General features: G+C 37.0%; 2 protein-coding genes across 2 annotated transcripts; both read left to right on the top strand.

Annotated features, from left to right (window-relative positions):
- The first annotated feature begins 5414 nt into the window (after positions 1-5414).
- On the top strand, positions 5415-8435 carry LOC132152468 (ornithine transcarbamylase, mitochondrial-like). The gene is made up of 10 exons (XM_059561225.1): positions 5415-5552; positions 5823-5961; positions 6059-6140; positions 6273-6360; positions 6451-6604; positions 6679-6801; positions 7442-7495; positions 7739-7888; positions 8002-8139; positions 8216-8435. The coding sequence occupies exons 1-10, from the start codon at positions 5482-5484 to the stop codon at positions 8273-8275; spliced, it is 1059 nt and encodes a 352-aa protein (XP_059417208.1). The 5' UTR covers positions 5415-5481; the 3' UTR covers positions 8276-8435.
- A 2909-nt stretch (positions 8436-11344) lies between these two features.
- Positions 11345-12580, top strand: LOC132152467 (mid1-interacting protein 1A-like). Its single transcript, XM_059561224.1, has one exon. It carries the CDS (start codon positions 11431-11433, stop codon positions 11887-11889), a length of 459 nt encoding a protein of 152 aa, XP_059417207.1. The 5' UTR covers positions 11345-11430; the 3' UTR covers positions 11890-12580.
- The last annotated feature ends 12634 nt before the right edge of the window (positions 12581-25214 follow it).

The following is a 25214-nucleotide window of genomic DNA, read 5'->3' as shown; positions in this document are numbered from 1 at the left end:
AGCGCGTGGACTCTAGGCTATACGTGTATAAACAATGGCACTGTTATGAGTTTGGATCAGTGACACATAAAGTAATTGTGAATATTTTTATTATTTATCATTTATCATTAGAGATCTTTTTTGTATGTTAGGTTTTCGTTCTAATTTTGTTCTGCATTGAAATTTTGCCTACATGTATATTATTCAGAACTGTGTATAAACCTCCCCCGTCATTCCATTTACGATCCTTAGAATTAGTTCATGATAGAAATTCCAATTGAATTTCTTTAGGATTTTAGACTGGGGAATAAAGAGGTCCTCAAAAGTCAAAGTTGGCTTTATTGGGTTAGTGTGTGGTTCATATTAGAACCTTGTTGTTTTTGAGAACATCCTCCTGTTTTTCTCTGTTGTTTAAATATTATTTTCTTTCTGCTCTGTTTCTTCCTCCTCTTCTTCCTCATTAGTTTCTCTCTGTTTCCTTTGAATTCTCTGAATTGTAATTGCATTCTCTTCCCTCTTGTCTATTTCTTTCTCTTCAGCTTCTTGCTTTCTTCCACTTTCTTCTTCATTATTTTCTTCCTTCTTTTCATTCAGCTTGTCTCCTTCATAATTTCTTGTCTTTTTCTGAAACGTCAAGATTCTCTTCTTCTCCAAACTTAATTTAACCTCTATCCATTTTCCCTTCTTTTTTGTCCTCTCCTTTTTCTCCATCTTCTTGCTCAATCTGTTCTATCCATTCTTGTTTTTCTCTATCTTCATCTCCATTTGTCTCTTACATTTTATCCTCATCTTCAGCTTTTTCTCTTTCAGTCTCATCTCCACTTTCTTCTCCTTTACTCGTCTCTCCCTCACTTTTGCTGCTGTTATTGCTGTCATCCTCTTCCTTTGCCTCACTTTCCTCTTCTTCTGCCTCCTCTTCTTCACTGTCTTCCTCCCCCTGTTGAGCACTCTCTCCTCTATCTTCATAATTCTCCCTCACTCGTTCTTCTTCATCTTTAACAGCACTGTTCTCCTGTTCCTGCCCAACCCCCTAACTTTCATCTTCTTCCTCAGCAATACTGTTCTTCACCTCCCTCTTCCTTTCTTTATTTCTTCTATTTTTCCATTACCACTAAACCACTCACTGCTTTCATTTGAATGCTTGTTTTGTACATCTTGTACATCATTATCTGTTTCCTCGATTGCTGATATGTCCTGAACTGTGCTGTCCTGGTCCACTGACGGTTCTAGCAAGATAATGCTTCCTGTTGTTTCCTTGGACACTGATACATGGGAGAACATCCCGCTACTTAATTCTGGTAGGGTTTGAGAAAGAACTTCAGCTGCTTTTATCAGTAGAGTTGCAGCACTTGCTGTAGCCAGGGCAGGTAGTGATGAAACTACACTACCCGTAATGCTCTGCTCAGCTTGAGGCTTCCTGTCTGGCTTTCCAGGTTCAACTGTTTTTCTGGCTAATTTATTTTCTTTTAGTGGTTACTGCTTGTGTTGTGGTGAAGAACTTGATGGACTTAATTTACCAGACAATGATTCAGCTTCTTTTGTGGCAGAAGATTTATTGGTTGCTGATTGGTTATTGGACCATAAACTGGAAAATGAGTGGCCTCTTTCTGGAGCTAAGCTTTTAATAGATGGAAATTCATGTTTCTGTTCAGTAAGCACTTTATCAGTGGGCAACTGACTGTTTTTGTGACCAGACTGCAAGTTGGAAGCAGACTGGCTTTTTTCAGTTCCTCCTGATCCTCCAGGTATTTTTCTATCATTTTCCCTTTTGACTTTTGTTGTTATTGTGCTAGAATTGCTGGTTTAAGTTAGAAGTATGTTCTCAGACTCCACTGGATTTCCTTTTTTTTTGCTTCAGAAATTTGTGTGGGTATGGAAACTTATAGATGGTTGAGTGTTTTGGGTGCTGTTTCTGACATAGGGGCTCTTTCCACATCTGATCTCTAATTTTTTGTTTTTTCTTTGGTGTAAGTCCACTTGGGCTTTCTTCTGTGTCAACATCATTCATTTCTTTACCTTTTTTTTTTGGGTGCTTTGCATTTTAGCTGGAATTTTTACTGGTGTTGAGTTTCCCTGTTTTTGTGTGTCAATCAGTGTGGATCTGACCTCTTGAGCTTTTCCAAGGGATGTCTTGATGTCTCTTTGAGCATCTGCCTGAGGTGTTGATTCAACTCTGCTAACATCTATGGCACCGGAGGGCACATCTTGAACCCTGACTGGTGACTTGACCCTTTTTGTAAACCCCACTCTTTGATTTTGGGAGATTTGACCTGTTGAACTTTTGTGGGTGTTGTTTTAACTTGTTCAACTTCCTGAACTGTAGAACTTCTGGAGAAAGTCTTTTGAATGTCGATTGGACTTGACGTGGTCTCCTGCTCCATCTAAACAAGAGCAGTGACCTCTTGACCCCTAGAATCTGCGTATTGAACTTTACTATATTTGTCTACTTTTGAAATCTTGTCTCTTGGATCAATATTAGTACATGTTTCACTGCTTCTCTCTTTTTCCTTATAGCTGACATTCTATCTGAAGATAGTCTGACCTCTCGTTGACTTTTAGAGTTATTATTTGTACTCTGGATAGGTTTTTTGTATGTTTTGGATTGCATTTTGCTTCATGATGCTGTAGCAGAAGAATGTTCCTCCACCACTGTTAAAATTCTTTGGATCTCCGGACCTGGGCTTCTTGCGTTTTAGATTACTAAAAAGAAACAGTGGTGGAAATTCTGTCACTGATGAATAAGAAACAGAACTGTATTCACAAGAAAGACAGCTGGTCAATACTGACAATCAAGTATTAGTTTTTTTTGCTTTTGTTTTTGAGTCATTTAAAATGACTTTATTTAGTGATATACTATTTCACTATACGACATACAGTAATTGCAGTAAGAGATATTTGAATCATAGATAGACAGATAATAGATCGATGGAGAGGCAGGTCTTAGAAGAACATAAAAAATAAAACAATATGAAAATATTTACATGGAGATGTCCTGGCAGGCAGTGTGATTGAGGTAAAAGCACATTTTTTTTTTCAAGCATTTAGCAGTGTCAGTCGGAGATCTGGGTTGTAGACGTTGCCTGTCAGGGCTATTGCAGTAAAGCCAGTTGTAGGAGGAGGAAGATTGCAAAATTCTGGGCCAAACTGTACAGAAGAGCTCTCCTGAAACACACACACACACACACACACACACACACACACACGCACACACACAACAGTATTTTCATTTGTCACTGCATTAGATAATATCATATCAAAGTTTGATTTCGGTTTTAAATGCCACTTGGTTTGATATTTTGTTATCTAATGCATATTAACATTTATTTAATTGATTGACATTCTTGCAGTTGAAGTGTCCAGATGTTTTTAGGACACTGTCACATATATTTCCAGCATCTGTAAGGGCTAGCCACCACATGCCACCTGCAAAACCCTGTGCAGAGATTGTACTCGCTGAGGGTGACTGTGGTTGGCCAGCCGATTAGCAGAAAGACCCAGTCAGCCATCTGCACTTTCCCCGAAAGCGGAAACATCCCCATTTTCTGTAACATACAAAATGCCCAAAAATTTATTTAATCAGGCATTAAAGTACTTCATCAAAACTAAACAACAGCATGGTTCTCATTTTCATGTTTGTGAATAGTGTTGATTGACAAGCACCCACCTGTGACCAGAGCTGAGTGTCTGTATACTCATGAGACCCACTGAATGGGCTGCCCCAATTTCAGCTCATTCCCCAAACCAAGTTGACAAAACAGAATTATCACCCCACAGAAACAGCCTGCTATCCTCTGAAATATGCACAGATTTATGCATTTGTATTTATAACTGTAGGATTATATCTAGTATAGAAGAGAATCAGTTGTATATCAGTATTACTTGTGAGTGCAGCAGAGGTGTGCACACCTGCATAGAGCAATTTGATTGGAGCATAGTCACAAAAGGGGTGGAGCCGCTGGAAAGAAAGGCTGTCTTTACAGTGGCCCAGTCCCAACTGACCATCACGGTTTCCTCCAGCTGCAAAAATCTTGCTGGAGAAATACCCCACAGACATTTTCACTTACCCACTTTCATTTTACTCACAATTCTGTGAAAAACTCCTTTTGTTCAAAGGTTCAAAAATTGTCTTTAAAGAAATTAATAATTTTTATTCAGCAATGACTAATTTAATTGATCAAAAGTGACAGTCAAGACATTTATTATCTTACAACGGTTTTGTACTCCAAGTGCTTTAGAACATTTAATCAAATCATTCTGAAAAAAAAATTATCATGGTTTCCACAAAAATATAAAGCAGCACAACTGTTTCTAACATGGGTTTAATTAGAAATAAGATGTATTTAAACACATTAAAATATCTTACCAACCCCAAAATGTTGGTAGTTTTTACACCAGTGTGAAAGTTTGCCTCTGAATAAAAAGCTTTACTTACAAGTTCTGACGAGTGTATGATCAGTCCCACAGGCAAACTGAGCTCTCTCCCCTTTAAGAGCTATATGGACGAATAAGAAGGTAAATAAGAAAACCGAGCATGATCTTTATAAAACAACATGCATCTCACCTTTAACACAGATCGTTTTTTTTTTACTGGTCTTTTTGGTTTGTAGACCGAGCTGACCTCTGTTATTATTTCCAAAAGCAAGCATATGGCCCTGCTCTGGAAAGAGATAATTAAAGAGACGTTCATTACAAAATATAGCTACAGTTACAAAATTACAGGGTGAATATAGAGAGATTACAACTTGTTACAAAGGCTGAGTGTGACTGTCCACATGAGATGTGAACAGGTATATAATTCTTTAGCCATAACCTGTCAAGTATATTCTTTGCTATTTTACTTTTTCCAAAGGGGAATACAGCACTTTTTTCTGCAGTAAGGAAACATTGCCCTCGGTCACAGTAGCCTAGTTCACATGGAGCAAAGAGCAGCAAACTTTCACACAAGCTCAGCAACACGGTCCATTTCCTTTCCCAGAATAGCCTGTTTGTGGGTAATGCTAGGAGCTCAAAAACATGATTATAGTGTCACACACTGTGAGCCTTGCTTGTAAAATACACATACCTACACACAGATAGATATTCTCAGCATAATTGTCAGCATATGTTGAGTCAGTCAGACACAGACTGAGTCATGTAGTCTGTTTCATCTGTCATCACCTCCAGCTTTATTCCTAAACTGTCAGCTGTTCCCTGATGAGCTCTTTGTTGTAACGTCACAGTTAATTATTTAAGAAACGTATTATATTAATGGAATATTATTTTAACTAAGGTGTAGAGAGTAAAGGGAGAGAGAGAGGAGTTCTCATACGATTGCCAGAGTCTGTAGAAGCGGGTGGGATAACAGAGCACGTGCACAAGAGCTGTCAATCACCACGCACAGTTACTTGCCCCGCCCCCTCTTAATCCCGTTAGTCACGCCCTCAATGCTGCATGACAGCTAGCTAGCGCGTGGCAATGCTTTGAATTGGTTGTGCCGCTTTGCGCTCTGTATACATCAGTAGAATGTTTGCTTTTAAAAACAGAATATATTACAGTCTGAAATTTGCAAAATGTTGCCAAAGCAAGAATTTTAGGTGAGTCGGAAAGTTTGCCATAAAATTTTGAGTGACATTGTATAATTGTATAAAGTTTTTAACCATTTTAAATAATATTTGTACTTGGAAAATATTTTTAATATAAACTAAATTCTTTCAATTTATAAAGTCATAAAATCTGCTTTTTGGAAGAATTAAAAAATGTTGTTTAAAATGTTATTTTATTGACTTTTTATAAAGTGTATTTGAGTTTTTACATTTATTTATTTAGCTCAAGCAATCTGTATCAAGTAAATTTCATGTCCACAGCGTGGGAAAAGCATCTTTAAACAGTGTTAACCTGAAGGGTCGCAGCTTTCTAACACTGAAGGATTTTAATGCAGAGGAAATTAAACATATCCTGTGGGTTTCTGCTGACCTTAAGAATCGAATAAAGCACAGGGGCGAGGTACTGCGAAATATACTTCAAGTTACCGATCAATAATCTTCCCATTTTCAGGACTCATAAAATAAACAATGTTCATATATTCCTCTTTTATTTACAGTATGTCCCAGTACTTCAAGGCAAATCTATTGCCATGATATTTGAGAAGCGGAGCACTAGGACCCGCATGTCCACTGAAACAGGTGCCATTCAAAGTCTGAGCCTGTGAAAGGGCTTAAATTTATCAGTGCGGTCTCTGAACAAAATGAATGAATAGGGTAGGTACAGAACAAAAGATTTGACGCATACACAGTTTCTCTCTCTCTCTCTTTTAGGGTTTTCTCTGTTGGGTGGCCATCCATGTTTTCTCACACCCCAGGATATTCATCTAGGAGTCAATGAGAGCACCACAGACACAGCCAGGTCTAAATTCACACACATTGCAAACACTGTGTGGACTCAGTTCACTGATCCCTTGACATGGTATGATATGTGGGTGTGTTTGTATGGCAGGGTGCTCTCTGGTTTGGCAGATATCGTGTTAGCTCGGGTGTATAGTCACTCATCTCTGGAGCACCTCGACAAAGAGGCTTCTATACCAATCATCAATGGCCTGTCTGACCTCTACCACCCTATACAGATTCTGGCTGACCTACTAACACTACAGGTACTCACACACTCACACATGCATACACATAAACCCAAGTACATGCACTCATGTGTTCTTTTTCACTCTTACAGGAGCACTATGGCTCATTAAAAGGCCTCACTTTAGCTTGGATAGGTGATGGAAACAACGTTCTTCACTCCTTTATGATGTCATTGGCTAAACTAGGTGTCAATCTAAAAGTGGCCACACCCAAGGTTTGCCTCTTGCAGAGCTGTTTTATATTTGCATACACAACTATTCCGAGGAAACATAAATTTTACTAAAAAGTGAAAGATATTTATGTTCCAACAGATTTCTATTTAAAAAAAAATTGGTTCCAGTGAGCATTTCTATTAATCAAAGAATCATGAAAAAAAAAAATGTCATCACAGTTTCCACGAAAATATCAAGCAGCACAACTATTTTCATAATCGATAATAATAAGAATAGAATAGAATGATTTCTGAAGGATAATGTAATATTGATAACTGGAGTAATGGCTGCTGCAAATTCAGCTTGCACCACTCCAAAATTTGTTGGGAAGTCGTGGCCTTTTGGTTAGAGAGTTTGACTCCTAACCCTAGGGTTGTGGGTTCGAATCTTGGGCCAGCAATAACATGACTTAGGTGCACTTGAGCAAGGCATTGAACCCCCAACTGCTCCCTGGGTGGCGCATCATAAATGGCTGTGTGTGTGTGTGTGTGTGTGTGCACAGACACACACTTTTGATGCGTTAAATGCAGAGCATGAATTCTGAGTATGGGTCACCATACTTGGCTGAATGTCACATCACTTTCACACTTTAAAATTTTGTTCATTTCAACATTTTACTTAAATTTAACCTTTTGTCTTTAGGGTTATGAGCCAGATGCTAATGTCACTCAAGAGGCTCAGCTTCTGTCGAAGCAGGTATAGACTGAGAAGTCATGATCAGCTTTACTCATAAGATCTACATATAAATAATTAAGCATTTTGTTTGCTTTAACTACCATGCATTTGCATTATATGTTTGACTATGTATGTGAAATGACTCGTCTTTAATAATTGTCTTTAACAACACTTGTAAAAATCTTGACATCATTTTATTTTATTTTTTATGATCAATAGCTCGTTTACAGTATACAGTGTTTACCTATTATATCCATACTGTAGTTTGGTACCAAATTGCAATTCCTGACGGATCCCATGGAGGCAGCACAGGACAGTAGTGTGCTGGTAACTGACACTTGGGTGAGCATGGGCCAAGAGGAGGAGAAGAAGAGGAGACTAAAAGATTTCCATGGTTACCAGATCACCATGCAGGTAGAGAAATGTCCATCAACTTTTTCTGGTCTGATACAGTCAAAATGTTTGTAAATAGACAGAATTTTAATTCCATTTAGGTAATTTGTATGTGTCTGTTGACTGGTTGACAGACAGGAAGTGTGGCTGCACCAGACTGGACATTTCTGCACTGTCTCCCACGTAAAGCAGAGGAAGTAGATGATGAAGTTTTCTACTCACCACGTTCCCTTGTGTTCACAGAGGCTGAAAACCGCAAGTGGACCATTATGGTAAAGTGTATGTGTAAACCTGAGTATCATAAATGCATTTATGTTTGTAAAGTAATCGTTTCTGTATGTTTTCCAGGGTTTGATGGTGTGCATCCTGACAGACTATACGCCACGAATTCCAAAACTCAAATTTTAAACAAATGTGGGGGAAAAACACTAACAACAGAATGCTGTCATCTATCTGCTTTTGCAAGATAACATTTTAATTTATCATATTTAGCACTCTTGGCCAATGGGGGGGGGGGGGGGGGGGGTTAAGAAAGAAATAAGAAATACAGAAATAAATTATTGTATTTGATTCATGAATCCTTTGATTTAATGTATGAAAAATACTTTTTACAACATTCAATTATTTAAATATTTCAGTGATGTAAATATCTTTAAGACCTATAGAGGGTGCTGTGACATTGTGAGAAAAACTATATGGCAGGGGTGGTGAACTCCAGTCCTCGAGAGCAGCAGTTCTGCTGAGTTCAGCTCCAAGCCTAATTAAAACTCACCTGCCTGTAGCTTTCTAGTAACCCTTCAGACCTTGATTAGCTTGTTCAGGTGTGTTTGATTAGGGTTGAAGCAAAACTCTGCAGGGGTGCGGCTCTCCAGTACAAACATTCGCCACTCCTACTATACAAAATTACAAAGGGTTGAATGGACGCTGCATTTAAGTTTTCCCTACAGAAATGGGTTGCAAAATGCATTCAGAAAAAACAACAACAATACAATTCATTTTCAGTCTTTAAATAACGGTCATTGTGTCTTTTACGGTTTCTATGTAATATGGAATTTGGCATTTATGTCACCTCAAATCACTTATAAACATTTTACATAACAGATAACTCTTTAAGTCATCCCTTGCATGTCTAATTCTGCAGGGCAACAATACAGTCCAGCAGTGCAAGGTGATTAAGAGTGAATAGGCAAATATGTATGTATATGTGCATAACAGTCAAAGGATGTCTAGGCTGGGAAGCTATTAGACTGTGAGTGAAACTATCAGCAATTGAATTAGGTGAAGGTACACTGCAAGAAAAAAAGACAATGTTATTATAAAAAGAAATCACTTTTGCAAAGCATAATAATAGTCATTCTCAGGGTGAGGTAGAGAAGAACCCAGAACAAGGGTGGAGATCAAAAGCAAAGTAGAAGAACAGGTTTCTAAACCATCCGAGACATTCTCGTCATTGCAAAGGTGTTTCGGCTTCCCTTCGTATGACCTGGTATGTAAAATTGTTTAAACTGAAACCTTGTTGTGATCTTATCTCATCTAAACATTGTTTGACCCTCTTCAGTTGGGACCTTATTAGGCCTGTTTGTTTTCATTTTTGTACATGAATTGGTTTCAGATGTGATTGCACGATAGATACATAAGAAATAAAACATTGTACATTTTTATCTATCATAACTATCACGTTAGTAGTAGATAATCGGGGTCCTAATTGTTTGAAATTTGCATCTGAATACTTATTTGCGTCCTCTTGTGTTAATGTGTTGAATTGGACAACAAAACAAATCCCCTCTGGGCATTTAGATTAATTCAACAAGCCAGAAGGGACAGTTTCAGAGCATTTTACATAAGCACTTCAAATATTTGAGAGATTTAAGTCCATAAAAGAGAGGACAGAAGCATGCCCCTAAAACCCATTTAAGGAATAAATAGACATCTTTTCAGCTTTTCAACTGTATCAAGTTTGGCGCTCAGTCCGAGTTTATCAAAATATACACACAGGTTGGATTTTTTAAGAGGAAAATGGCCTTTCTTTTAGGAGACTTAAATGAGATTGCATTTAATTTCCTTTTACAATTCCTTTAAGTATCAGCTTTGCTAAGCTTTGTCTCAGCTTTTAGATGTTTCTTCTAAAAACACAAAGCAATTGCTGACCAGTTTTAAGGGGTAACGCATTACAAGTAACGTGAATTTAAATGGATTACTTTTTTCAAGTAACTAAAGTAACACATTACTTTTTACTTTAAAAGAAAATATCTGGGTTCCTTTATCAAATAAGTGACGCCAGTTACTTTTTTCCCATTTAAGATCTCCTGTCCCCTTGTTGAGAGAAATCGGGAGTAAGATGTTTCTTTAGGTCTATAATAAATGTGAACATGCATGAATTCATCCAACACTCACAAAAAAAAAAAAACTGATTTAGTTTTCACTTTGGTGTGAAAGAGCTTTTACATTTGCCAAAAACTATAACTTTTTATATTAAAAGCAAACAAGCATCCCCAGCCCAGATTTAAAAAGTAATGTAAAAGTAACGTAATGCTTTACTTTCAATAAAAAGTAACTAAGTAACGTAATTAGTTACTTTTTAGGAAGTAACGCAATACTAGAAGGCATTACTTTTAAAAGTAACTTTCGCCAAACACCGTTGCAGACAGAGTAAGAATATCAAAATATAAAAATGTATGTGGATCATGACACAGCTCAGATCATTTCATGTTTGAAAATGAATTGTTCGTAAAGTTCATTTTGAAACCTATTAATGTGGAGACTTCAGATTTAGCATCTTAGAAAATCTGAGGAAAGCTTGAAATGTTATTCTCCTTTAAAAAAAGAAGAGTCTTCATCAGGAGAAAACTGTAACAAGTTGGAGAGTTAAACAAAAGTCAAATTTTTCTCTGTATTTGATCTCATTGTTAGGCTACCTGGAAGAAACAACTGAGATATCATCTCATATCTGATTTGTGATGAAGTCTTCCCTGAGAGTCTTCCGTGATGGGTTCATTCATATTTTGCTTATGTGGCATGATAATTTTAAACATTGATAGGCCTGTTCATAACTTAAGCATGCAACTTTTGGCCTCAATTTTACTAATCAGAAAATAATTAAAAAAGATTAGATTTTGCGAACAAGAGACAAATGTTATTTATTCAAGTCAAAAATATCTACCCTTTTAACCTTTATCAATAACATTAGCCTATGACCTACACTTCATTTATGCTGCATATAGCCATAACACATCTAGACCTATAAGCACTACTATTTTTATTTTTATTTTCTGGATTAAGTTTCCGTGTAATGTAAATTATTATGGCAACCAATCGATTAATGCACTTTCGTGCCGCTCCCTGCGTTTCTATGGGCTTTGCAGAAGTTTGTGTCTTGCATTTGGAATCTGGTTGTTGCCGACCTGACATCCCAGACCGGACCGACAGGTTTCGGTCACGCCCAGGAGCAAACAAGTCAGGTATAAATTAAACGTAAGGAATGCAGACCAACAGAAGGAAACTAAGCGCACGAGAGACATACAGAAACATATTACTCTCGATTTAATCCAAATAAAACCACCATAATGCAGATGTCCGAACCCCTCGGCAAGAAGAACTCTCTGTTCACGGCAATGAACCGCTTCATCGGCGCCGTCAACAACATGGATCAGACGGTCATGGTGCCGAGTCTGCTGAGAGATGTGCCACTGGACCAAGAGAAAGAGGAGCAGAAGCTAACCAACGACACGGGTAGCTATCTGCGGGATGCTGAGGGCGACATGTACAGCTATTACAGCCAGCTCAAGTCAATCCGAAACAACATCGAATGGGGCTTCATGCGCGCAGAGGAGCAGAGGCGCAAGAAAGACACGACAGCGCCGGAGCCAGTGCGCACAGAGCCGGAGAGCGACATCGATCTGGAGCAGCTCCTGCAGTACCACCTGAAGGGCTTGCATGGGGTGCTGTCCAAACTGACGAGCCAAGCCAACAACCTGACCAACCGATACAAGCAGGAGATTGGCATTGCTGGCTGGGGACAGTGAACTGTTTCATGATCTATTGGGATATGATGAACTATTCTGATCTAATAAGATCTACTGGAAGAGCCTACTAAAGGGATTCCCCAAACAGAAGTTAAGCTGTCAAAAGTTTAAATGCAAGGCGAACCAAGAGGGGAAAATGGGTTTGTTGTAGTATTGGTTTTGGTGTTGATCACTGACGTATTATAAGGGCTGGTTCATGTCTTATGGCATTTTATTTGCACTGAGTTTCCCCTTTTTTAAAAACAAAATCTCCGTTCAAATGGCTGGTTGCCATGCCTTATCTTGGTATTTAAAACTATTTATGTGTTATGTATAATTGAAAGATTTTTTAAAATTCTTTTTTAGAGAGAAAGGTTCATGTCCTGTGATGTTGCTGTGTGTTCCGGAGGACTGATGACTTTAAGACCCGTGTATGATAGCTTGTATAGTGAGAACTCCTATAGATGAAGCAGAGACCCTGTAGAAAATTCTTGGAATGTTCCCTGCTAATGACTTGAATCTATCTGTGAATCATCCTGTGAATCAATGATGTGGATGGCTCTGAAAATCACTTTATGAGTCATGATGAGCTCCATGAGATTCTGTGTTATGATTGTGTTATGCCAGTATGACTGTTTAAAAACATTTCCTGTATTTTGTACTGAATTGTTTTTTACTACAAAATAAAATTTTGTAATTTGAAAACATCTAATATGTGGTTGTTTATTATTCATTATGCTTAAGAATGCATACACACACCCTGTGCCTTATTTACAATTCGGAGACTCCCATTCAATTACCATTTATCCATTATCAATTCCAATTTAGCATGCACATACAAGAATGCATGCAATGCATATAGAATGGCCAAGAAACTTCCAGGTAGGTGTGTTGAGGCAAGTTAGAGCTAAACTCTGCAGGATATCTGCCCTTCAGAATCGAGTCTGGAGACGCCCGGTCTACAACATCACCCAGGCCTGCCCCAATCGGCCTGAAGGAGGACGCTACAGGAATAAAAAAAAAAGTATGAAATCACTCAAAACTCCTAAACCATTAGTCGCAGGCTCAAGTGCCTTATGTTGTTCAAAGCCTTGGCTCATGACATTTTCTGGTGTTTTGGAATTTTTGAAAAACACACTTTTGCGAACTACTCCTTGGTTTTCAACTCAAAATCAATAAAATCTGTACAGTATAATTCTCTGGATTCTCTAGAGCAATAATAATTATATATATAAACAAACTTACCATTTAAGGTAAAATTGGTTCATTTAGAAAAAATGGTGTGGTCAAGTGCATGCAAAAGCCTTTATTTCCAAAAAGAAAACTCAGAACTTTACAAAAATAGGTTAACATGCAACATGTTTCTAAACAAGCATTCAAACTTTAATGGAAATCAGTCCATATGTGGTGCTATAACAATTAAAAGATGAAGAAAAAAAGAATTATTCTCTGTATTGTCTGCAGTGTTGGGTATAGTTACTTTGGAAAGTAGTTAGTTAGGTTACAACCTTACCATCAATTAAAGGTAATCAGTTATGATACAGCGTTACCTATTCATAAAAGTAACGCGTTAGAGTACTCATGCGTTACCAAAAATTAAAAGCCGTTTGCATCGGCTCACACATGACAGACACTATGGAATGATATTGCGGACTTTATTCAAAAGGAATTGCAAATTGTATTTGCAATTGCGTTTTCAATTTGTGGACGCATAAAATGTGTCATAATCCAAACACAAATCGCGCATTACCGTTTTCATTTTCGATTAAGTGAACGCACAGTGTCTGCCAAATTTAAAATGGAAATGCAAAGTCCGTTTGCAATTGTGTTTCCCATATCTTACGAGCTATGAGCCTGTCATATTTAAATAGCAATATTAATTACCACATTTGCCTTTTCACTCTCTCTGCACTGTGCATGTAAACTGCCAAAACTCAAATGGAATCGCAATACCTTTTGCATTTGAATTTCCAACGTCTACACGGAAACCTGTCAATCAAGTGACAGGGGTGGGGCCATTTTATTGGGCGTGTTTGCATTGGGAAGGGATGATCGTACTAAAATGTACCATGTTTTTACTAGGATAAACAAAAAAGCAAAGAACGTCTGTGTTGGCCTGGGTTTCGAACACGCGCTAAAAGACAGTATGCCGTGAGATATGACAGTCACTAACCACTGAGCTACCAAGCAACACTGTATCAGCACCAGATGTCTAGATTCAAGACAGGACTCTTTACATCGTGCAGCTGCTGAATTAAGGAAATGTGACCGTGTTAACTTGTGGCCTGTGTTTACCTATTATGAAAATAAACAATAGCAGAACACTGACTACATTTTATGGTTCATGATGTTAAAGAACATTTCATAACGTCTCAGACAACTGTACATTTGTGGCTACTGTGGCTTAATTATAAACACTATCGTTAACTCATATTTACCCTAGTAAAAACATGGTACATTTTAGTACGATCGTCACTTCCCAATGCAAACACGCCCAATAAAATGGCCCCACCCCTGTCACTTGATTGACAGGTTTCCGTGTAGACGTTGGAAATTCAAATGCAAAAGGTATTGCGATTTCATTTGAGTTTTGGCAGTTTACATGCACAGTGCAGAGAGAGTGAAAAGGCAAATGTGGTAATTAATATTGCTATTTAAATATGACAGGCTCATAGCTCGTAAGATATGGGAAACACAATTGCAAACGGACTTTGCATTTCCATTTTAAATTTGGCAGACACTGTGCGTTCACTTAATCGAAAATGAAAACGGTAATGTGTGATTTGCATTTGTGTTTGGATTATGTCACATTTTATGCGTCCACAAATTGAAAACGCAATTGCAAATACAATTTGCAATGCCTTTTGAATAAAGTCCGCAATATCATTCCATAAGACACAGCCTCCGGCCCCTTTAAATGCACCTAGAAGTCGTGACTCCCGACAATGAATAACGTCAGTCATCCGACTAAATTAACACTACAGGATAACAATAACAGGACAGACAGTCAGCAATAGGCTATTCCACATGGCGTTTTATTTATTTATTATCACAGAACATATTATTAATCAAAATTCGCACCTACCCAGCTCGGGTAGCCTAGGCTACTGTATATTATGAGCACCACAAGATAACTCCTGATTTTTCTTTAACTTTAAATAATGCAGTTATCAAAGTACAAGTATGCTTACTTGTAAACACAACCTTTAACAGGCTTGCAGATTTAAATCCATTTAGAAATGATGAACAACCAGCCAGCCAACGATCTAACAGAAATTAACAGCTGCCTGTCAAACAAAAATGATAACAAACCAAATTAAATCCTTCACTGCCACACAGGCAAATGACAAATCGCTTAATAGCCGAACTAATTATTATTAAAGTGTCACTCACAGTCACAAGCCTAAATTCGCTTTAACACAGTCCATAAACCAAACGCTGTCCTCTCTGCCATCTTGCCGCGAGTTCGAAAAAAAAAACCCCCACAAACAGGGTCAGGCGCAGGGCACAGACGTAGGCTATCACAGCCATTGACTTTACGATCACAGAGCTTCGGCTCCGCTGATACATCCGCAGGTGGCACAGTAGACCTAGGCCTACTGTCTGACAAAAAGAAGGCTGCAGTCGGGATTTTCCTTTCCTTAAAATAACGGATTGCTTTTTTTAAAAAATAACGAAGTTACTGATTACTTACGCACGAAACTAACGCGTTAAGTTACACATTTCAGGAAAAAAGTAATTAGAGTACTCTAACGCGTTACTTTGTAACGCGTTACCCACAACACTGATTGTCTGTTAATTTTCTTGTCCAGCTATGATTTAAATGGTTACATGCTTGACAAGTAAAACCTAACTCTTTTTTACGCATGTGCCTGAAGGCCTTAAGTGCTACTTACAGATATATCTATATCTATGTCAACAACGGACATTAATCCACCAATCCACTGAACGGGCTCTATCTTTCTCTCCTCTCCACCTGTAGCTGGTGTGTGGTGAGAACACTGGCGCCGTTGAACTGTGGCTGCTGTCGCACCATCCAGGATGATGCTGCACCTACAGTAGATGAAATTTACTCTGGTGGTGGTTGAGAAGAGACCCCTGATATGGTTGTACAGCAATTTGGGTGTACAGCAATACACAATTAAGCGCTATATAAATCCCTAATTCATTTGTTATTATTGCACAGTGCCTTATTGTTCAAAGATATGTTTGTTTGTTAAACAAACATTTTGACAAAGGTGTGAACTGTCACACAATGTTCCTTGGATGATAAATCACCTCGCCTTCATGTTTCTTGCCATTCTATGAAAACTTAAGCTGCACATAACACTACATTTAATAAATAAACACATACAACCGGTAAAATCTGATTTAAAGTATAATAGCATCTCCTAATTTCTCATGTTTGAGCATTCTTAATTTTATATAAAAAAAAATTCCGCTGTGTAGCTTTTTCATGCTGTTTGTGATATGGTTACTCCGCCGATATTACCCTTTGGCTCAGGTACAATGTGTGAGTTATGGTTCAAAGGTTTTTTTTTTCTTTTTTTTAAGAAATTAATGCTTTAGTCTTTAATGTATTAACAGTGACTATAAAAACTTTACCACTGTAACACAAAACCGAAATAATCAATAAAATAATTCAATTATTAATTCATTCATTTTAAAATTTCTTTACATCAAAAAACTCTGAATAAAAATAATATTAGGCAGCAAAACTCAACACTGACAATAATGAGAAATGTTTTTTTAAATCAGCATATTAGAATGATTCTGAATTCTCATGTGACACTGAAAAGTGGCATAATGGCTGCTGAATTATGAGTAAATTACAATTTAACATATATTCAATCAGAAAACCCTTAATTTAAATTCTTATAATATTTCACAACATTACTGTTCGTATGTATTTTTAATAAAATAAAGGAAGTGTGTGCAAAACTATTATAGACCCAACACCAATAGTTTAATATCTGTAATTCTAATCTAAAAAGGATATACAATCATGTTGTTGATTATTGTGAATTATTTGGAGGAATATTGAATCCTTGTTTTGTTTGTATTTTATAAGTGCATGTATTTTTTTCATTTGTTTTTCTGAAAATTATATTTAGTCTGACAGTAGCTGCATTTTTTGACAGTGTTGCTTATGTTATGGTGAGTTGCACTGATTAGGGAACTTTATTTCATCGCACCTTTTGCATTCATCTCCTCTGCAGCGAGAGGAATTAGAACTGAACATTATGATATGTGAGTCACTAGACACACACATGGATAAACATGTTTAGTTTTGTATACATACAGACAGAGTGCTCCTCACATCTGGATGTGCTTCCCAGACCATACCATGTGGTGGTGTGGGGGGTAGTGAATGACTTTTGACTTTTGATATATTCTTAGTTGCAATAGGATCACTAATAGTGATCATCAGTCCTTTCTGTCTCTTCCTTTACTGCAGTTGGATCACAGATAATCATGTTGGGTGGATTGGCATGTAAGTTTGTAATGTTCAGTATGCGTGTGAGTTTTTGCGGAAATGCATGCTGTGTCTAGGAATGAATCTTTGTTGGACAAATGAAACTATGTTGTAAGTTGCATCTTTTTTCGTGGCTCACGTAGCTCATGCTGTTTAAATCTCAGGAATTTACATCCCACTCTGACAGGTTGTTGTGCATATTGGAGTTCTTTAGAACATTTTTTCTCTCTAAGTATGTCCAATTATGGTTATTGGTGGGTTAAAGAATGTTCACACTGGCAACAAGTGTATTTGGACACCTAAAATGCATGAATGTTGTTGCATTACATAACAAAACATTAGATAAAATAATATTTATATGAATGCACAAGATACCTGTACTGTATCAGTTATTGGGCAATATTTAATTTATCAATATTGGTCGATAATTAATATTTAATTGTTTGTGCTCATTCACCATATTTTTACATTTAGATTACCTTTGCTATCATCCAACAATCACTTAAAGGGTTAATACCAGCCCTTAATTCACCCAAAATGAAAATTAGGCCATAAATTACTCACCTTGAAGTCATGCTAGGTGTATATGACTTTCTTCTTTCATACGAATCCAGTCTATTTTTTATTTAAAAAATTGTCTTTGATCTTTCAAGCTGTTTGATGCCACCCAGCGGGTGTTGCACTGCATCAGTCCTTGAGAAGTTTAATAAAAAGCGCATCCATTAAAAAAAGTGTCTCACATCCGGGGGATGAACTAAGGCCTCCTGTAGCGAATAATTACTTTAACGTAATACGTAATAATCGTAATATTCAATTCAATTCAATTCAAGTTTATTTGTATAGCGCTTTTTACAATACAAATCGTTACAAAGCAACTTTACGGAAAATTATGTTTCTACAATATTTAGTAGTAGCTTATGGTGGTGACTGTCAGTTTGTGCACGTTTGACAGGATTTTTAGAAAAAAATAATACAAGATGTAGTCAGCTAGACGATGAACATTATGAATATTATTAATTAATAATTATTATAAGATGCAGTCACACATGTAGCAATAATTGTTAGTTATTTTTGTTGATTCAGGGTTAGCATCATCTGAGGTCCTCTGAGGGTCAGCATCATCTCTTCTCAGGTGTTCTGGATCCAGACTGGAGCTTGTGTAAATCCTAGTTGGCAAAACATAGAAACAAAATAGAGACATCATTAGCATAGCTGCTGATCCAACAAAGTAAAATTAGTTTAACCCAAGCTAATGAATAAAAATGCACATTTGATCAGATGCAACAACACTCACAATTTAAGAGATACATTATTCGAATGCTTGGCGAAAGAGATGCGTTTTTAATCTAGATTTAAACAGAGAGAGTGTGTCTGAACCCCGAACATTATCAGGAAGGCTATTCCAGAGTTTGGGAGCCAAATGTGAGAAAGCTCTACCTCCTTAAGTGGACTTTGCTATCCTAGGAACTACCAAAAGTCCAGCGTTTTGTGACCTTAGGGTGCGTGATGGGTTGTAGCGTGGTAGAAGGCTAGTTAGGTACGCAGGAGCTAAACCATTTAGGGCCTTAGGTAAGTAATGATAATTTGTAACTGATACGGAACATAATAGGTAGCCAGTGCAGAGACTGTAAAATTGGGGTAATATGATCATATTTTCTTGACCTCGTAAGGACTCTAGCTGCTGCATTTTGGACTACCTGTAGCTTGTTTATTGAAGAAGCAGGAAAACCACCTAGAAGTGCATTACAATAGTCCAGTCTAGAGGTCATGAATGCATGAACTAGCTTTTCTGCATCAGAAACAGATAACATGTTTCGTAGCTTGGCAATGTTTCTAAGATGGAAGAATGCATTTTTTGTAACATTGGAAATATGATTTTCAAAAGACAAATTGCTGTCTAATATAACACCTAGATTTCTGACTGTAGAGGAAGTAACATTACATCCGTCTAGTTGCAGATTGTAATCTACAAGATTCTGTGTAGTGTTTTTTGGTCCAATAATTAATATCTCTGTCTTATCCGAATTTAATTGGAGAAAATTATTTGTCATCCAATCTTTTACATTTTTAATACACTCTGTCAGCTTAGATAATTGAGAAGTTTCATCTGGTCTCGTTGAGATATATAGCTGAGTATCATCAGCATAACAGTGGAAGCTAATTCCGTATTTTCTAATAATATTACCAAGGGGCAACATGTATATTGAAAATAGAAGGGGACCTAGGACGGATCCCTGTGGCACTCCGTATTTTACTGATGATAAATGAGATGACACCCCATTTAAGTAAACAAAATGGTAGCGATCGGACAGGTAGGATCTAAACCATCTTAGAGCCTGCCCTTGAATACCTGTATAGTTTTGTAATCGATCTATGAGTATGTCATGATCTATGGTGTCGAACGCAGCACTAAGATCAAGTAAGACTAGAAATGAGATGCAGCCTTGATCTGATGCAAGAAGCAGGTCATTTGTAATTTTAAGTGCAGTTTGTGTGTGTTCACTGCTGTGTGTGTGCACTTTGGATGGGTTGAATGCAGAGCACGAATTCTGAGTATGGGTCACCATACTTGGATGTATGCCACGTCACTTTGTCACTTTTTTTATTATAATTCTCAAGGACTGATGCAGTGCAACACCCGCTTTCAAACTTCAAACTGTTTGAAATATCAAAGACAATTTTTTAAATAACTTCAACTGGATTCGTCTGAAAGAAGAAAGTCATGTACATCTAGTATAACCTCAGGGTGTGCAATTTATGGCTTAATTTGAATTTTTTTGGTGAATTAACTCTTTAAAAGTAATCTTTAAAAAACATTAACACAGTTAAATGAATACATTTTTCATACTCAATAATTATTATTAATTTATAATTATGACTCATTACAAATATAATTAATATATAATATAATGTATTAATTATATAACTGAGTATTGACCTTTTATAAGTTTGTAACCATAAAATGAAAATAATTATTGTCCTCAGTTATCAGCCATAGTTTTAATATAGGTGCATCCCTAGGTATCTCTTTTAGAGAAGGATAGTAGTTAAGTTAACAACATTATCAAGTGTCCAAATACTTTTTGAGGCCTCTGTTTGTGTATTGTTTATTTGGAGATGGTACATTCCTCTGTTTAGCGTGATTATCCTCATGATCTGCTGTTATGCTCGAATCATCTGTGTGGCCAACCAGAGGGTGAGTGAATGTAATTCACAAACATCGGCTTAATTGTCTCACTACTTCCTAAATTGTATTTCATGGCAACTTGCTGTCTAACCTAGGTGTGTTATTCATATTCATTTTAAACAAAAAGCTTTATCTCCTCCCTATTCTTTGTAAATGCTGATTTACCACAGTGTGGTTGAGAGTGACATTCCACATTCTAAGAACAATTTGCACATCCGGCATTTTCTGACACACACTGACGCAGTAAATCAGCCCATACATGCTCAAACTTGCACACAACTATGTACTCTACAGAGGTACACTCAGCAGTGTACATTAAAATATTACTAACAAGATGATGGTATTTGTGCAGGATCAGTGCTCATGAGCCGTACAAAACATAATGATCCATGCATAAGGAGTATAAATGCATGTCTAAAATATATATTTATTTCAGGTGCATTCCTGGTTAGGCACCTTAAATCCAGAAAGAGAGAGGAGGAAAGTGTGTGTGCATGCACATGCAGCTGTAACAATGCTGCCATCTACTGGATCATACATCATTAACGTATTAATTCTTCCTGCAGATCTCTCTAGCTGAAATCTCTCTAGCACATACATACATGCATACAGATTTCCATGTAGTTAGACCTGAAGTCTGAATTTGTATTGGAGAACTGTTTATAAATCAATCAACAAGGCGCTTCAAGGATTCTCAGCAGTTTTACACCTAAATGAATGTTTTGTAATTTAACAATAGAAAATAATTAAGACAACTATCAGTATTAGTATTGTAATTTTTTTTTGTTCTTTCAAATAAAATAATATTATTATTATTATTATTATTAAATATTTGTTTTTTATTTTACGGTAAGGAACCATTACTGCAATTATAATAATGCATTTCTTTATTGGTTAAATTTTCATAATTTTATACAATGATATTATTATTATCATATAATTATTGTTATTTATTTATTTTTCCGACATATTGAATGCGGGAAAACTTTTTTTTTTTTTTTTTTTTGGCTCACATACATGGCTCACGTCATTGTGAACGCTCTTGTCTTTGGTAAAGACACTTGGAGTCAACTTAGTGTAACGAGAATAAAGGTACAGTTCATGCTCATTAGTCTTAGCTGTGGTTAGTCATCTAACATACACACACTACTCATCACCTTAGCATGTATTGTTACATGCTGTATGGTTTCAATCTATTGTTCATGTAACATGTTTTCTTCAGATGGCTATTCAGTCTCACTGTGTGACAGCACAAGATTTGGAGAGTACCATGCTGCAAATGTAAGATACACACATGACCTCGATACACACTCCAATTCCGATGACAAGGACAACAACATCCTATTTTTACAGCCTGGACACGATCTTAAAAGATAGGGGACCCTAGGAGAATGTTTAAAAAAGAAGTATGTGTGTGTGCTATTTTTACACTCTTTGCCTTTAAAGAATTTCATTCAGTGTTTCCGTGTTGCAGCTTTCATGTTGACAACTTAGTTATAACGTATTATTATACTTGAAAAACATGAAAGAGATTGGTTGATGGTCTTTCTTTGCTGTTAATGAGAGTAGAAGCAAAACTATGTGTACTTTGTTAATTTCGAAATAATACAGTTTTCAATCAAGATGTTTACAGGCTCTAAATAATGTTTTGTTGTATATAATGGAATTAAAGATTGCCTTTTCCCATTTCATTTAGCTTAATATTTCAGACATAAACAGCTGAGCATGTTTTATCATTTTATTTATGAAAATGTATGCTATATTTTGTATTGTTTGCAGATTCAACAAATTTTAAATACAAATCTAATAATATTTATATTGTTTGTGTGTCTTTTGTCTAGTAGAAAGAGCTGGCACTCTTAACAGTTAATTAAGTCTAGATATTAAGTCTCTTAGCACTTAAGTCAGGAAGATTAATGAGAAGGCCCTGTGGAATAAGACATTATAAAAGGGATATCAATGATACAAACTTCAAACTATATTTATATCAAACTAAGTTTGTTGAAATATTGATTTGCATGTCCAAGCCCTTAGGGTATGCTGTGGAGCTATTAGATCCTCTCCTGCAATAGCACTGCAGGTATGCCTATGGAAGAAATGCCTTTAGATTTAAGTGAGCTTCAGCTATGTATACTGGTCAAATAATAAAGGTCATTTTTCAAATCATCCAGTTAAAATGTTTTGGGAAATTACTGGGCATATGAACAAACACAGGTGAAGAGCTTTGGATGAATAATAAAAAAGCAAACTCAGCAAATAGGTATTAATAATATCAATATTAGTCCTGTAGCATTGCCAGTATCTCTGTCTTGGTTTTTCTCAAATCCTTCTGTGGATGTTCAGATATTTAAAACTATAAATGATAAACAAAATCAAGTTCCTAAAGCGATAGTAGGGTGATATCAGGTAAAATGGGCCATTTAAGGTTTGGGGGTCCTAGCCCCTCTGGAATTTAGAACCAATGACTACAAAATATTTTAAACTATTGTCATAACTGTGCTTGACAAGTAACAGGTGATTTAATTGGTTTATGGTTGCTATGGTGGGCGGGGCAATAATTTTAATCAAGACTGCACCAGAGAGCTGCATGGTAAGTAGCCTGGCATACCACATGTAACTAAACTATTATAAGGATGATAAATCTATAAAAAAAAACATGCACATAAAAAAATATGCATAATATCTGTCTTGATGGCATCAATCAGAAATAATGTTGTTAGTTTGGTATAGGAACATATTTTTTGAAAAAGTGATGTTTTTCTTGGTGGCCCAATTTACCTTAACACACTGAGGTAAAATTGGCCACATGGTTTCAGCTAAAATGGGCCATCATCTGTGTCACTCACAAACACACATACACATGTGTGTGTGTGTGTGTGTGTGTGTGTGACACACCCTCACAAACACACACACACACACTCACCATGACCCCCCCAACAGTAATAATGGTAGTAGATATTTTATTTACAGTGAGAATGGCAAACGAGAAGGAAGCGAGAGGAGAGGAGAGAGGGAGAAGGAAAGAGAGAGGAAGTGAGAGGAGGAGGAAGGATGAGAGAGGAGAGAAGCAGAGGAGACAGGAAGTCGGAGAACAGGTGAGGAGAAAGGAATGCAAAGGAAATGAGAATAGACAGAAAGAGAGAATAGAAAGGAAGAGCAAGGACCAGAGAGGAAAGGATACAAAGATAAAACAGGGAGGGAAAGTAAGGCCAAACAACTACAATCTGTGGAAAGAGGAGAGGGTGAAGGAGGCCTTAGAATGAATACAGGAAGGGAGTGAAGAAAGGAATTACTGTGAGTGTGCACCTCTTATCATGAGCATGGGGTGTGCCACGATCCACACTGCAAAGATGCATCAGTGGAAAGGTGAGTGGCAGTGAACATGCGTCAGGGCGGAAGCCCTACCTTCCAAAGGAGGCGGAAAGGGAGCTTAAACAAAAAAGTAATCCAGCAAGCAACCAGCCAAGCAAGCAAGTACCCAGGCAGCAAGCAACCAAAAGGAAAAAAAAAACAGGACAAGAGAAGCAAATCACCTTGCAAAGCCTGCAACACCCACTATGGTGACCCAAATGACCCTAAGGCTACTGAGGAATGGGTAAAATGTGATCCATGTTCTGGCTGGTTTCATGAGAGCTGTGGTGAAGAGAATGGTATCTGTGATGACGCACGCACGCACACACACACACACACACACACACACACACACACACACACACACACACACACACACACACACACACACACAACTGACATCAGTTCACTGATCTATGTTATTCCAAAATTTACTTTTTTAATTGCATTTTTGAATATGTGGGTTTGCACCCAAAATGTTTTTTTTTTTTTTTTAATATGTTTGTTTAATGCAGTTTAAATGTTATGTGGCTGTATAAGCAGTTGGGTTTTAAAATTTAAATTGATGATAAATTACTATTTTCCTTTGCAGTTTGACCGGCCCATTGTACCTGAAGCAGCTGGCCCATTTTACCTGAAACTGCTCATGAAAAAAAAGTTGGCACAACTGATGTTTCAAGAACTGTAGGGCCTAAATAATTATATTTTATTACATAATTTCAATACAAAATTATCAAAAACAGTCATTATTAATCATAAATACACATGGAATAGGCATATATGGTATTGTATTATTGTCCCAAACGATTTACCAAAATGTGGCCCAATTTAGCTGATATCACCCTAGTGCAGCCGCATCTCTGAGTATTAAATTTTTTTATAATAGTTGCTTTGACGGTTAAGGAGACCTGTTTGGCCTTTGTTCTTCTTTTCCTGAATCACATGCTCACCTACTCTTTAACTGGGTTACTTCTAAATTCTGGTTTGATATTCTTCGCTGGTTATCAGTAAAATGGAGATGATTCCCCCATTTGTTTTTCTAGACATCCTCTTTTTTAAGTGTGACTTAAATTCTCATTTCTCAGATGTTATCAACTTTGTTCGATTGCTGGGTATCATATACAAACATGCAACCTGGAACCTATTTAACACCTTTGGGATGAATTGCTGACTGTGAGTCAGATATAGTCTGTCACTGATGATCTTGTGTCTGAATGGGAAATCTCCACTGCTATGTTGCTACACACAATAAAAAAGCTTTACATGAACCTTTTGAGAGGGCTTACTCCCTATAACGCCAGTGTGTTTGTGTGTGTGTTTTAAATAAATGTG

Source organism: Carassius carassius, chromosome 11 (assembly GCF_963082965.1).
Source record: "Carassius carassius chromosome 11, fCarCar2.1, whole genome shotgun sequence".
NCBI classification, from domain to species: domain Eukaryota; kingdom Metazoa; phylum Chordata; class Actinopteri; order Cypriniformes; family Cyprinidae; genus Carassius; species Carassius carassius.
Note: the sequence above shows the minus strand (reverse complement) of the source record. Positions and strands in the feature narration are given on the sequence as shown.

What these genes read in the sequence shown, in the direction of transcription:
- LOC132152468 (XM_059561225.1), top strand. Translation starts at nt 5,482, where the DNA reads ATGTTTGCTTTTAAAAACAGAATATATTACAGTCTGAAATTTGCAAAA. An exon ending in GAATAAAGCACAGGGGCGAG is followed by an intron (nt 5,962 to 6,058) that starts GTACTGCGAAAT and finishes TTTTATTTACAG; the next exon opens with TATGTCCCAGTACTTCAAGG. An exon ending in CTCAGCTTCTGTCGAAGCAG is followed by an intron (nt 7,496 to 7,738) that starts GTATAGACTGAG and finishes TCCATACTGTAG; the next exon opens with TTTGGTACCAAATTGCAATT.
- LOC132152467 (XM_059561224.1), top strand. Translation starts at nt 11,431, where the DNA reads ATGCAGATGTCCGAACCCCTCGGCAAGAAGAACTCTCTGTTCACGGCA.